Raw genomic sequence first — 14,430 nt, forward strand, 5'->3', positions numbered from 1 at the left:
CGCTACACCGACGAGCTCCGTAGGTCTGACGAGCAGGATGATCTTTCATCGCGTACCGGCAAAAGCGATAAGTTGCACGACGAGCCAAATGTAGATTTAATCAGATTTCACGATGACCTCGCGTGTGAAGTATGTATGATGATGTGTTAGTCGGACGTGCCAGCACATAAAATTCCAAGTTCAAATTATGGTAGCAGAAGTGCGATGAAAAGAAAGTTAAGCCTATAATGTTTATTCGGGAAGCACAGCAATTTCGAACGCGAACCCGGCGAAAATTAGAGATCATCCACTTTATTCTGTGTTACACGTAGATAAACGTAGAAGTCTAGCTACAATATGAGTGCAACGATCATCATTGAAGAGGTCCCTGCAAATCGAGACTGCATGGCGTCCGGCGGCTGTACAACACGCACGACACAAGAGCGCCGACACCAGAGCGCCGACAGTAGAGCGCCACGACGTTAGCGCGCGCGACACTACAGCGCCGCGACGTTAGAGCGCTGCGACGTTAGAGCGGGCGACTCGAGAGCGCAGCGACGTTAGGGAGTTTTTGTAGACCGTGCTTCCCCCTCCGCTAGCCCTCCGCTACGAAGAAACCGCCACTGCACCTGCCCGCCGATGGCCTTGGCTGTAGAGTTCCGGGTAGCGGAGGGGGAAACACGGTCTACTAAAACCAAGTTTAAGTCGACCGTGTTTCCCTCTCCGCTAAGCCGCTCCGCTACCCGGAACTCTTCAGGCAAGGCCATCGGCACGCAACCGCCACTGCGCCTGCGTGCCGATGGCCTCGGCTGTAGAGTTCCGGGTAGGGGAGGCGGAAACGCGGTCTACTAAAACCGAGTTTAAGTAGACCGTACTTCCAGCTCCGCTAATCCCCTCCACTACCCTGAACTTTACAGTCAAGGCCATCGGCACGCAGGCGCAGTGGCGGCTTCTTCGTAGCGGAGGGTTAGCGGAGAGGGAAACACGGTCTACTAAAACTCCCTATTAGCTCGAGTGTCCTTACAGCACCCGTCACGAGAGCGCTGAAGCGGTCCAGCGGAAGTGGCCCAACCGGACCGACCACTTGTTCGGGCATCGCGTGTTTTATGTAAAATTGGCAGGGATTTATGCCGCGGAATTCAGCAATGACATTACGAAATGAGTCAACGAAATGTTTGCGTCCGACAAACCCAGAAACGTTACAAAAAACTGACGAAAAAAATCTTTAGGGTGCATTTTTGCAGAAAAAAACAGTTCCGCTGACCTAGCTTAATTAGCTCTTTGATTTTGTATATACACATTTGCAGGGTAGGTTTCCCTGTATCTGTCAAAATACTGGAAAGATGCGCATTTGATAAAGTGGCGCTGAGCTATCCTTCGATGAGTTTTTAACTGATACTTTTTTAGCGGTGGGCTGTCTTCATTACGGACATGGACGTGGGAATACCATTTAATCTTATGCGAGGGACGTCTAAATAGCCACCAAATAGATCGCAGCCCAAATGGCTGTCAAGAATAGAGGAAATATAGCAAAAAGTAAACTATTTATAGTATATCCAAGAGGTGCACCGCAGCACTGTGAAGAAATCTTAGACTCGCTGCTCCCCTCAACTGCGAACTTTCTCGGTATACCTATATGCCCCAGCCCACTCCCCTGCCCCCTTTTCTCTCCGATGTCAGTTAACAATTGGTTAGAGAGAGTCGTACCCGTTTTATTCCTATTTCTTACTAAAGGCATATTCAATCAATCAAAAATTACCAATGCTTCAATCCGATAAGTCGCGCAATTTTCTTCTGTCTGTGGAGCCGGGGTACATCACACGTTTCACGGTGTTCGCTCAAATGGGATGCGCTCTCCTGTCGCGCGCTCAACTGGTTGTGCGCTCTCGTGTCGCGCGCTCAACTGGTTGTGCGCTCTCGTGTCGCGCGCTCAACTGGTTGTGCGCTCTCCTGTCGCGCACTCAACTGGTCATGCGCTCTCGTGTCGCGCGCTCTAGCACGGCCACTCGATTAGGACTCCCCTTGGGAGCGGCCTGCCGTATGTTACACTCCGCCGGTGAGAGCGATAGTTCTACTTTACCCCGCAGCGCCAGCGGTGGCGCTCGTTATCGGTGACAGAGTTCCTTTCGGGGGAGCATATCGAGGAACTCTATACTTCGTTTCACGTTAGTATGTACTTGTTAGCCGCGCATGCTAAAAGCGCGAGATAGTTGCTTCGAAGGAAGCCTCGGCGGCTGCATAAGCGCTCGTGCAGCGAGTGCTGCAGTCAAGGCAGTAAAGGCTAGCCGCTCGCGCTAGCACAGCGTTCGCGGTCAGTCCATGCTAAGGTAAGACGAAATATAGTGAGAGAGGAGCAGTACGCCGGGCCCGGCCCGGTGTGGCTATTTAGATTTTTTTTTTCGTGAAGCTGCAAGTCTCAATTGAAACGAGTGCCAGATTGCACGAATGATGGGACAAATCTGTGTAGAATAAAAACACATGATTCTTTCTGCGAAAAGCTCACTCACCTGGAGGCTGCGTGTTAAAGCTCCATTCTGCTGGCATTATGAAAGAATTTTCGTTTTCTTGTTAACGTAACTGTTGCACCGTTTCTATTACCACTGTAATATAGGAGTTATAGTTAGATATAGCTAGGCCGTATGATTTCCGGTTTTAACCGATGCTCGAGCACGCGCGAGCTGTGCCATTTATTCATCTGTGAAGGACAATATAAAATAAAATTCCGCGTGCATAACTTCAGCAATATAAACTTCATTGTTCACACGAAACAGACCAAGGGAGTCATATAGTTCACAAGCGGAGTACCTTTCGGGAAAGGCTTCCGCGAAAGCCTCAATATATTCTCTAGTGGGCTGTTTAGGTCACCAGCCCAGTTTGCCAAAAAAAGGTATGAGGAGTTTTCCGAGGAAGAGCTCGCATAGCTCTTCGCCGTAGTAGGGGTCTCGGCAGTTAACACACCACATCAGCGGGCAGTCCATAAGGTGTGGAAGCACAGCGCTCGAGAGGACCTTGCAAATCCTTCCACAACCACGAATCTCTGCCGACATAGAGCCCCCTCGACAAAGGCGCAGACGAGCTTGCACAGCCAGACAGCTTCAGGTCGTGGATAGCTGAGTCCTCCTTGGTCAAGGCTAAACATGGACTGATATGCTTCGTCATGTGATGCATTTCCCTTAAGTTGCGCTTGCATTCAGGACACGTCACCTGCAAAGTTTAGCGGGTTCTACACATTAGCCTTCCTTGCTTTCACTGAGAAATTCTTATTGCTTTGCCAGGTTGAATGTTTCAGCTAATTACTTTGAAATTAGAATTTCTACAAATAAAAATGGTCACCTTTTGTTCGCAAACGAAGGCCAAGTAGCCAGCCATGTAAGTCAGCCGTGCGAACTCAAGTTCGGAAGAGACTTCATTGTACTTCATCAGCTGCAGGATTTCGTGTTTCACGAGTGGAGTTGGCACATTTCATCGCCGTCTGGCACTCAGAACTAGAACGCGCATTTACGTTTCCGGCAGCTTCCAAAATGCCAACACAAACCACACACGCGAGCGCAGAGTGACACAATATTTTCGCCGAGCACAGCAGTGCATTGGTGGGGGGGAAACGAGTTTTGCTGCTTTCTGCAACCGCGGCAGCGCCTCGGTATCGGCGACGCCAATGACAGGCAGATATTTTATCTGGGTAGCGGTATGTTGTACCGCAGCGAAGGATGGAAGCGCGAGCTCATAGCGTTGACAGCTGCCCTTACTGCACGAGAGCTTGTGCCACCGAGATCTGCCCCAGAGCAAGGAGCTCGCGCTTACAGCCTTTTCTGCGGTACAACATGTATAGCTTTCAGCTCACAAGACCGCTCACCGATGTGCAGCGCCCCCACGGAAAATGGCAGAAGTTCTCCTCTCACGCGCGCTCTTTTGTTTTCGGAAAGACATCGCCAGGCCGCACCAACAGGGAGGATCGAGTGGCCGTGGCTCTAGTGTCAAGCGCACTACAGTCGCAGCGCCCGCGTGTCGCGCGCTCTAACGTCGACGCTGTAGTGTCGCGCGCTCTAAAGGATCTGTTAAGGCTCTGTTATACTCCGACGTAACGCGTGAGCGCGTACGAGCGCGTCACAGCGACGTCACGTTGGCGAAAACCCCACGCTCTACACTCCGGCGTTGTGGCGTAACCGACGCGACCGGCGGCGTTCGACGCAGCCTGACCGCCTCGACGCCAAAATGGAGCATGCCGTATTCCGCGCCGGCCGCGCCAGCGAAGCCGGACCAGGATGCTTCACGCGCTGGCTCCCGCAGCCCTCGCGCAGGAAGTGCGGCGAATACGAGCAATAGCAGACGACAGGAGCACCACTCTGTGTGGCGTCATGTTTGAAGAATCGGACTGGGTCGTCGAGAAGCTGATCGAGGGAATTCCTCCTCACCCGTGTTTCTACGACACAAGGAAGCTTGAGTACCGTAGACCGTGAGCTTGTCAAAGATGTACCTATGTACATTGACCGCCTACGCTTGCGGCGCAGGCGGTGCGGTACATTAAGAGTGCAAGCGCGAGTTTTCGTCGCGCAAGGAACGTCCACGCCATTGCTCGAGCTCAGCACTCAAGAAGCGCGAGAATTTTCGTCTGCTATTCGAAACGAAAAGGAACCGGAAGTGGCGCACCCTCGCAGGAAACGTGCCCTCGTATTCAGATTCTGCGCATGCACCGCGCCGGCGGCCCACCAACGCGCGCCAAAGGAGCCGCCAGGGCCGCAGGAGTATAGACCGTTCCACTAGGGTCATAGCAGAGAGGGTAAAAGAGAAAAAAAAAATGCACTCCTCCTCTCACCCCGCATGTCGACCGCTCCGCCGAGTGGGCTGTAGCTAGCGTCCGGCTGGCGTGCAAACTCTGTTTAAAATCGCGTCATTGTGTAACTTTCAAGCGCAGATGCACTGATTTCGGTATGCCAGTTGTCGTGTAATATGATGCTAGATAAAGACTCACAGGGTTCAACTGCGCTGTTACCAGCGCAGCTGACGAAAAGTAAATCTGGTTGCTGTATTTTTTTACTATACAAAGTTCGTACTGGTGTAGGCCTTTAGCGACCATGAGTGGAAGTCTGAAATAATAAATAAAACGTGCTCTCCTGCCGCAATACACGCAGTCGTTGAGGGTAGTACTGCCGGCTGACTCAACTGCTATTTAAGTAACGGAAAAAAGATAAGCTAGTTGATCATTTAGCAAAATAGAACAACAGAGAGCTATAGGGTGATTTTGGAGTAGCCACAACTATTGTAAGAACGCGAACCACTTCACAACGGCGGCCACGAGCGAGAGTTCGATGTTCGGTAGAGCCCGCCGATACAGCCCGAAGATGGAGAACGGCAACCTCCCGGTTTGTCGTCTGCTAGTGGAGTCGGGCGCGTGCCCTCTCTCTCGTTTTACCCCGCCGAACCCGCTGAACTTCCCGGATGTGTGGAGAGGGCGCTGCGGTCGAACGAAATGGTGCCGCCCAGAGAGCGCTAAATGGAATGGTCTATTAGCCCCGAGAGCGAACACAAGCGTCGCTGCGGTCGCCGCGCCCTGATTGGGTGAGGTATACCGGCACGTCAGGAGGAGGACTCCGCTCCGCAATCTCGCGTCGGCTAGCTTCCCAGCACCGGTTTTCTGGCTGGCGTTGTGTGCCGCAAGCTCTTCGAGGAGCTGGACTTCGTTTACCCGGTGTACAAGACGTTGAGTTAGGCCGATATTGACGTGCTTCCGTACATTTTATAAGCCTGCTTGTCCCTTTTACCTTCAAAATTGGGTTACAAATCGCGAACGCTATCGGCGGAGGCCATTCCACCGATGAACCTCCCCGCCCGTCCACACGACACAACGCAATCATGCGAGGGGTCGGTGAAGCGGTGGCGCAAGTGTTTCAGACGCTGGAATTCTGTTCCTTGGATGTTCATGATTTAGGACGATATTACATCCCGCTTTCAAGGCATTTAAAGTGACATTTATATCATGGGCCTTTGGGTGGTCGGCAAATTAGCTCGCGACTTCGACTCTGCGCTGCCACTTTGCATGCGCTGGTTCGCAGTTGTTTTAAAGGCCCTGCGTCTGATGATCTTTAAAACATTCGTAAAACAGGGTTGTTTTGAATAAATGTAGCTTTTTCGTGAATTAATTATATAGTTCATACACGTATGCAAATATAGTTCATAGAAGATGCACAATTACTGGAAATTGTCATTTCCCAATTAAAAGAGAAAACGCACAATTGGGGATTTGTGATTTCCCAATTAAAAGAGACGCTGCTGCAGGTCCCCAAAAGCTTCCTCAGCCTCCAATTATACTCCCTACGGCTGGACACTCTGACAACAAAGGAAAACAGGAGTAAAAGCAAGCATTCGAACGTCCGTCCAGTGGTAGATGCAGCACTAGTAGCAGAAAATGTGGAACCTGTGAAGGGCGACAGTCTGCGTGAGAAAAGCTCCTGGTATATTAGCCTCAGGACAATTCTATTTAAGTAAAATCTCATTTTTAGGGCTTAAAAGACTAATAACGAGGTAGACACCTTCGCTTAGATTTGTTATACATTACTTGAGGGTTGATATAAACAAGCCCACAGATACCACCCGTGTAGTCCATTGAAATACTACGCGAATCCAGCAAAGGTCAAATGCGAGCAAGGTATATAATAAATGTTCCTTGTTTTTTTTTTACTTTGCACCTGCACTTGGGCTGTCTTACTTGTGATTTTCTCCCCATGGCCCAGACTGAATCTACCATGTTGCTCGAGCAGCATGCAGTTTTTCTGCTTCGGCGATCTTGTTTAAAAACAGAAATACAAAAAATAGCATACATAACTTGCCAATTCATTCAGACCATCAGCAGCATTTATTGTGCGAGATGTAAATCTATAGTGATGCTCCTGCAAATGTGGCCATATTTCTTTATTTTCATATACCAGCTGCGATTCATGCGTTGCCTGCCCTGTCAACCATGCTTAAAATGTTGGTTGCAGTTTTGCCTGTAGCTACAGGCCATGCCTGAATAAAGGCACATATAAACATTTACACTTCCTACGAAAAACACGCACAACAAAATTCAATAGAAACAAGTGCGCCGACAGCTACCGTCGTCACAGTCTCCACAGGGCGAGCGGGGCGAGTCGGGGAAACATTCTCTCCTCGCCGTGACGTCATCTCAGTTCGCCGCAAGACGGCGCCACGCGAACATCACGGGGCTAATAGAGAGGTCGAATTTTTGACGCGCGCGGCGTGACCGACGTGACGTAGCCGACATCGGCCAGCGTTCGCTTGCGCGCGCGTTACGTCGGAGTATAACAGAGCCTTAAAGGCGCCCTCCCGCGTCCGGCGATCCGGCCGGCATACGCTTTCAGAAACTCGATATTGCTTGATTTTGTTTTGGCCCACGGACAATTATTTCACATTTGGAGGAAACTAAATTCTTATTTGTGCGTGTTTATAACATCATTTGTTTCTTAACTGTCGCGGTGCAACGCCTTTTTCGAATCACTGCTTTGATCGCACCACCGCATTGTACTCTAAACACGTTTAGTCGGACTCTTTGAACTTTGAAAATCTACAATTGCATGCCACCTGAATCATCTCGTGAAGCATGTGTTAATTTAGTTGGAAGAGGAGGGGTCACACGTAACGATTATAACATAACTGATCTTTCTGTACATGATAAGAAAGCACAGGCGTGCCCTTCATTTCACCCTCCACCAGCCTACTAAAAAAAATGCCTACTTGATATTTTTTAGTCATAAAGAATTACCCACAAATCATAATGAGATGCAACGTCCGTTGATTGTTTCAGGATACAAGGAATACGGCCATTTATGTATATTAATACCAAAATACAAATAACATTGATAGATTATATTGCAATGCACGAATACATATAAAATATAATTCTAAAATACTGACATGACGCATTTGTTTCGCGCTACTGCACAACACTGGAAAAACTTGAATGCTTCAGGCATGCATGTAAGTTATTTAATCTAGTTTGTTGTAGTGCGCCTAAACGTACACTCAGATGTCGCAGCATGCTAACATTGTACGAGGGCCAAATAAAATGTAATGAGACCGATATTTTATTGAGAATTGCGTGATTCTACGAGCGCTAATCACATTTTAATTATCATCCTTCAGACTTAATATATCGGTTTCAATCTTTAAAAAGATATTCAAATATATTAAGGAATGCTTCGTGCCTTCAATTTCAGCAGTGCAGCCGCGACTTTGTTTGCTTCGTTAAATGAGGAGAGCATACCTGGGTGTAGCTTTTCGTTTTTTTTTGTGGTGTTAAAAATTCCCAAAACTCACACCGGGATAAATCCGAGCTATATGACGTGTGTATCAGTGCAGTGACTGCTCTTAAAGGTTAATTCAAAATGAAATAACGAACTTCTGCCATGATTTTCTATGGAATCTTCATCCGCCATGACCACATGTATGAGAAGCCTTCACTCGCAGCGATATAACACAAATGTCTAAGACGCTTCAAGTGCAGGTTCATACACGTGAATGTATTACCTTCCCTCACATCAACACAACGCTGCCCCTCTGCCTCCTCGCATGCAAAAAACAGAAAGTAGTCTCACTACTATTCGCTCAGTTCTTTTAGCATAGAAACGTACACGTACAATGATATAAGCCATATTCATGTTGTTGGTTACATGAAGACAATTTTCTGACATTGGTTGTCTAATAACTGTTAGGTGGGCCTTTGCTCGAGGTCTACTGGCAGAAAATCGTATTTTAAGAGGCGGTGGAACAAGCTCTGGGATGCGATTTCGCTGTGTACCAGAAGATTCAATTGCATCTGTGTCCTGGATTAAAAATTGGGGTTCAAGCTCTTTTGGAGTTACGTGCCAGCAGTGTGCATTCCTGGCCTTCCCGTAATTTGAGACTAAAAGGCAATCACCGCGTAGCCATTCTAAATCAGCAGATTTGCAAGCAGAATGTTTTGCAGAATAGATTTAGCCACTAAATACCCTTACAAAAGAGCATGCACATGATAGGGTGAAAATGTGTCCTGCATTATTACAAAAGATCAATATTCAAGAGAATGCACTGTTTTAGAAATATACATGTGAAATAGTCATCAATTCTTTTTAAAAGAGGTTATATTTATTTATGCTTCAGACATTACTTCAGATAGGTCTTTTATACCTTAACATGCAACGAATATTGCTCTAAATTCGTTAGAGAAATATGAATACAATTTTCCCACTACAAATAATTATTGGTTTTTTAACTCTACATATTAAATTTTGCTTACAGAGGAAGTTCCCATTCAAAAGCCGATGATCTGGATATTTTGGACGAACTACTGAGGAATTACGACCGAAGAGCACTACCAAGCAGTCACTTGGGTAAGTTTTTCAATATGTCCGTACTAGCAAGGTTTGCACGCTTTCGTGAAATTAATAGTGAAGCGTTGCCTTGCAGGCATTGCTACCAGAGTAACCTGCGAGATATACATAAGAAGTTTCGGATCCATAAATCCATCCAATATGGTAAGTGTCGCCTTGAATCTTCTAAATGGTTACAACTGAAATACAATACTGCTTACTAGCCGCTGTAAGCTTATGGAAATCGTAAAAAAACGAATACTTTTGGATCACGTCGTTCACCTTTCGAATTGTATTACTGTTTTTTTGCTTTTCAGTGATGAAAGGTATATATCCTTCAAAAACACCCACATAAATGAAGAGAGAGTTACTGGGCTTGTTAAACCCGACCCAGTCTTGTATTCCAATTTTTCCCAGACGGCTAGCCTTTTACTTTTATATACGTGTTCCGATTTTTCTTTCTTATGTTTATGTTAGAAATCAAGACAAAAAGTATTAATAGTTTTTCTTTTTCGTCTCTTGGTCTATTTCACTACGCTTGATAGGACTGTTTTACCACACTCCATATTTTATCATTCATTTTGTTTGTTTTGCTTTGTTTTGTTTCCTTGCACGCTGCATCAAGACGATGCTTTTTTTAAAGGGGGAAGAATGCCACGCGTGTTTCCGACCAAGCGCGCCCTTGGCCCAATGGTTATTGCGCTTGGCTCTCACGCAAAGGCTCGAGGTTAGATGGATGGCCGCGAATGAACCTTTTTATTGTTTCTGTAAATGTAACGTTCTGGAAAATTCGAGAACCCTGTTGGGGGCTTGTTCGAGGTCCGAATGTACTACGCGCCGCAATTTCTACACCCATTGTTCCAGAGGGGCGGCGGAGAAAAGCTCACCGCAGAAAAGCTCACCGAAGAAAAGCTCACCGGAGAAAAGCTCACCGGAGATAAGCTCACCGGAGAAAAGCTCACCGCAAAACCGGCAAATGCGGAAAAAAGCTCACCGGCCTTTGAGCAGATGCGGAGAAAAGCTCACCGATTTTATTTTAACTTAGCGGATTCTCAGTCAAACGAGGCAATTTAACACAATTTGCATTAGTCACTTCATTAAACATATGTCCTTTTTTTGTAATATTCTTAAAGTTCATAAGCATACTTACTAATTCTTCAGAAATTAGTGATCACCCATTCTGTGTACTAATGATGCCGCAAGTATAAAATCAAAACATCATGCACTGGTAAAAAAGACAACAATTTATTGACAGCTGACAGTGCGTCGTCGGTAGCTCTGTCAGATAAAGAGGTTTGCTCTTTGCGAGCTAATATGAACAGCGGTGTCTGAACCGTTTCAGCTCCGAATATTGTGTACTGCCTAATAGATAAGTAGATGTTTGTTGATGTAATCAGTGTACGCTGTTTTCTTTCTGTCAATTTCACTAACAAAACTTTAGTGGCGAGAACAAATTCGTCGTGTCATGTTTGTTGTCTTCACTCCGTCGTCGTCATCTGAGCGGTTTTCATCATGTGTAACGTTTACCAACTCGCCCTATTCGTTACCTTGAAGAATACTACTTCTTATGTAGGTCACGAGTAACAACGGTGCCAGTGTGCGGCTCTGAAGGTCATGGGTGGCTCACCGTAGAAGGGCACTATCACACAAAGGCACCGTGTGGAAACACCAGCACGAGCGGCTAGAAAACGTGCATGTCCGTGGAAGAAAAAAGCCTTGATTTCCTACTGACCGTTTTCAAAAGGGCACACAATCTTCGAAGAGAATTTCAGGGACCGCGTTGTTGCGCATGCACTTTCGAATGTTCGGCATTTACAGTTTTGACTTTTAGGTTTTAGGCAGACATTATTAAGTTTTCAAACTTTTTCCTGTTCTTCAATGGCATAAAGTTCTTAGTTAGGCTTTCGTTGCCTAGACAGTAAGCCACAGGAGAACACTCGCCCGCAATAAATATTTTGGGAGTAGTATACTTAATAAGCTTAACAAATATTACAGAAAACGACTTTTTCTTTTTTACAAAGCTGTAGAATTTTAATAATAATAAATTTATATGTTACGCATAATCCAACTGCCTCCGAATAAATAGAAGAAAAAAAAGCGGTGAGCTTTTCTTCGCATACATTCAATGGCCGATGAACTTTTCTCCGCATCCGCCAGTTTTGCGGTGAGCTTTTCTCCTGTGAGCTTATCTCCGGTGAGCTTTCCTCCGGTGAGCTTTTCTCCGGTGAGCTTTTCTCCGGGATTCGTTCCTGAAGACCACAGACTTCGCGTGGCTTGCCGCAGTCGGTCTCGCCCCAGCGCTCGAGTCTGCTGTTGCGCCGCCTGCAACGCTAGCGTTCTATTGTTTTTGGGGCAAAAGTTAGCCCCCTTAAATGGTTGGTTTCCTTTATCCATTTGTCGCCTCATAAATTGTCATTTATGACAATATGACACGCGACATAACACAACTTGATATAGGGGATATCAATTTTTCGGGTCATTTCATAGCATTACGTCATGTAAGATGATATGACATCAGTTCATGCGACGTCAACTTCCCTCTAAATTTGGGGGATATTAATTTTGCGTAACATAAAGCCACGTGGCATGACATCAAGGCGCAAAGTTGTGGTTCCCTGTGATACCATCATCTTATTGTGAGGTAAATCTCCCCGCTAGATATTGCGGGGAACCGGATGAACGGAAGCGCGAGAAAAATTATGGAATTATCGCTGTTTGCCTAATATGAATTTTATGCTCAAAGAAAATGAAATATTTCGTTTCAGTTGATTCCACAGAATCTAGATGACTTTGACATCACTGGTTTTAAGGGTCAGGAGGTTCGTCCCATCCAGTGCACCGAATTTATATACAGGGTGATTCAAGGAGACGCCAGGCTCCTTAAATCGACCGAAAAATTCGGTTTTTTAACCTATCACGCTACGACTTTGTGCAGCGTTGCCCACAGATGGTGCTTTCTTTTTTGTGTAAAATTTGCAAAAAGCGAATTTACTTGAGGAAAAAGTGAAGAAAGAAAAAAGCTTAGCTCCTATGGAAACGCAGCGACGCCACCGGTCTTCCAACAACACGGCGCCGTTTCGCACGGGAGGCAAGAGATGGCGCAACGAACGTCACCAACGAACGAGCATACGGCGCCGAGAGTCGGCGTTTTTAGCCGACAATCTTTTCGACTCAAAAGTGGGGCGCGTTCCGCAGGCGGTGACAGTCGCAGAAACAAAAACAGGCGCGGTAACAACAAGGAAGTGCAGTTCCTCGTCTGCTAAAAACGCCGGCTCTCAGCGTCGTATGCTCGTTCGTTGGTGGCAGTTGGCGTCGCGACCACTTGCGCCATCTCTTGTCTCCCTTGCGAAACGGCGCCGTGTTGCTTGAAGACCGGTGGCTTCGCAGCGTTTCCATAAGAGCTAAGCCTTTTTTCGTTCTTTACTTTTTCCTCAGGTAAATTCGCTCTTTGCAAATTTCACAAAAAAAAAAAATAAATCACTATCTGTGGGCAACGCTGCACAAAGTCGTTGCGTGATAGGTTAAGAAACCGAATTTCGGGGTCGATTTAAAGAGCCTGGCGGCTCCGTGAATCACCCTGTACTTTAATATATTACGATCTATTGGCTGTAAACGTTGTATCCCTCGCAAAAAAAAAAAGAAATGAAAAAAAATCTATCTTGTGATTTATTCAAGTTTGTAATAATGAGCTTCATTTAGACCTTTTATTTTATCAGACGAGTTGCCGCCGGTTATTTTTTTATTTTAGATTATTTTGGATGTGTTTAATTAGTCTTTTTTTAGGGGAGAGGGAAGGTAAGACCAAAACATTCCACTATATACTACCAATTTAAGGATATGCGTTTGCACCAGCTTTAGTTTCGGCTTAAAGTTTAGGCTTATTATTTATTGTTATGAATAATAAGCCTAAAACCACAAACCACAATGTGAAAACTGTGGTTTTCACATTGTGAACATAATTGTGAAAACCACAAAAATAATTGTGAAAACCACAATTATTGTGGTTTTCACAAAAGGAGAAACTGTTTTTTTTATTATTTTTTAAGAATTCTAACACTATGGCTCCTAATTAAGATGACTTTATGAGGTTTTAAGAGTTTTTAAGGCAGATTAAATTTTTACGAATTATTACGAAAATATAGGAAAATATTAAATTCCGATAGACGGCGCATTCTAGAACTCAAGAATAAGAAAATTACACTCCAGACAAAAAAATTTTATTTACAATAAAAATTATCCTCGAAGACCATCCTCTAAGGTTCGACAAAATAGACACGCGAAACGCGAAATTCTTGCAGAGTTGTATTTAGCCTTCCGTGCATTTAGATTACACCTTGAAAAAAAATATATATCACCTACCTGTAGAACATTTGCCAGATATAAATTTGAATGGAAGATTCGCCATCCAGGTAATGGCAACAAAAAAGATGACATGATGCTTTACATTAGTCTTGATAGACCTTCGGCTCAGCGGCCCTAAAAAGGTAAAAAGAGACTTCACTTGAGTCCCCTTTCTAACAACTTCCGATGATTGAGGCTCAATGATCACGCTCGCTCTAGACAAGGGGGTCACTGTTGCTGTAAATATGGATCCCGACAGAACCCATTGTGGCATGGCTATTGATTTATCCACCCGCAGTTTAGGCTTCAGTTTTCTTACAGGACCGGATATAATGTGTATTGTTAAACGCGGAAGCAAAAATTGGAGGCTACATTGCTTGCTGTCTTGAAGCTTCCGCACTGAACGCTGATGCTATTAGTGCGTTTTAGAGCGCAGCTCTTAGGGGCCCGTTCCCGGCTTGAGCGGCGTCGCCGTCGGCGTCGCCGTCGCCGTCGCCGTCGGCGTCGGCGTAACCAAGGTCATCCCAAGGTCACGTGACCCCCAAGGTCATCTCAAGGTCACGTGACCCCCTGAAGGTCACGTGACCCCTCGAGGTCACGTGACCCCTTCCAAGGTCATCTCAAGGTCACGTGACCCCAAGATGACCCCACGTGACCCTTTGAAGGTCACGTGACCCCCAAGTCACGTGACCCCTCTGAGGTCACGTGACCCCAGAGGTCACGTGGTCGCCTCCCCAAGGTCCCGTGACCCCCGAGGTCACGTGACCCC

The 14,430-nt window shown here is 46.1% G+C and overlaps 1 protein-coding gene across 1 annotated transcript in view; it reads left to right on the forward strand.

The window, feature by feature from the left end:
* Nucleotides 1–14,430, forward strand: part of LOC8039823 (glutamate-gated chloride channel) — a 190,581-nt gene that overhangs the window by 134,053 nt on the left and 42,098 nt on the right. Inside the window, exons 2-3 of the mRNA XM_029970175.2 lie at nucleotides 9,250–9,341; nucleotides 9,418–9,485. Coding sequence (XP_029826035.2) covers nucleotides 9,250–9,341; nucleotides 9,418–9,485 — 160 coding nt within the window. The remainder of the gene's footprint in view (nucleotides 1–9,249; nucleotides 9,342–9,417; nucleotides 9,486–14,430) is intronic.

This window comes from Ixodes scapularis, unplaced genomic scaffold (genome assembly GCF_016920785.2).
Source record: "Ixodes scapularis isolate PalLabHiFi unplaced genomic scaffold, ASM1692078v2 PGA_scaffold0__279_contigs__length_252992795, whole genome shotgun sequence".
NCBI lineage: Eukaryota > Metazoa > Arthropoda > Arachnida > Ixodida > Ixodidae > Ixodes > Ixodes scapularis.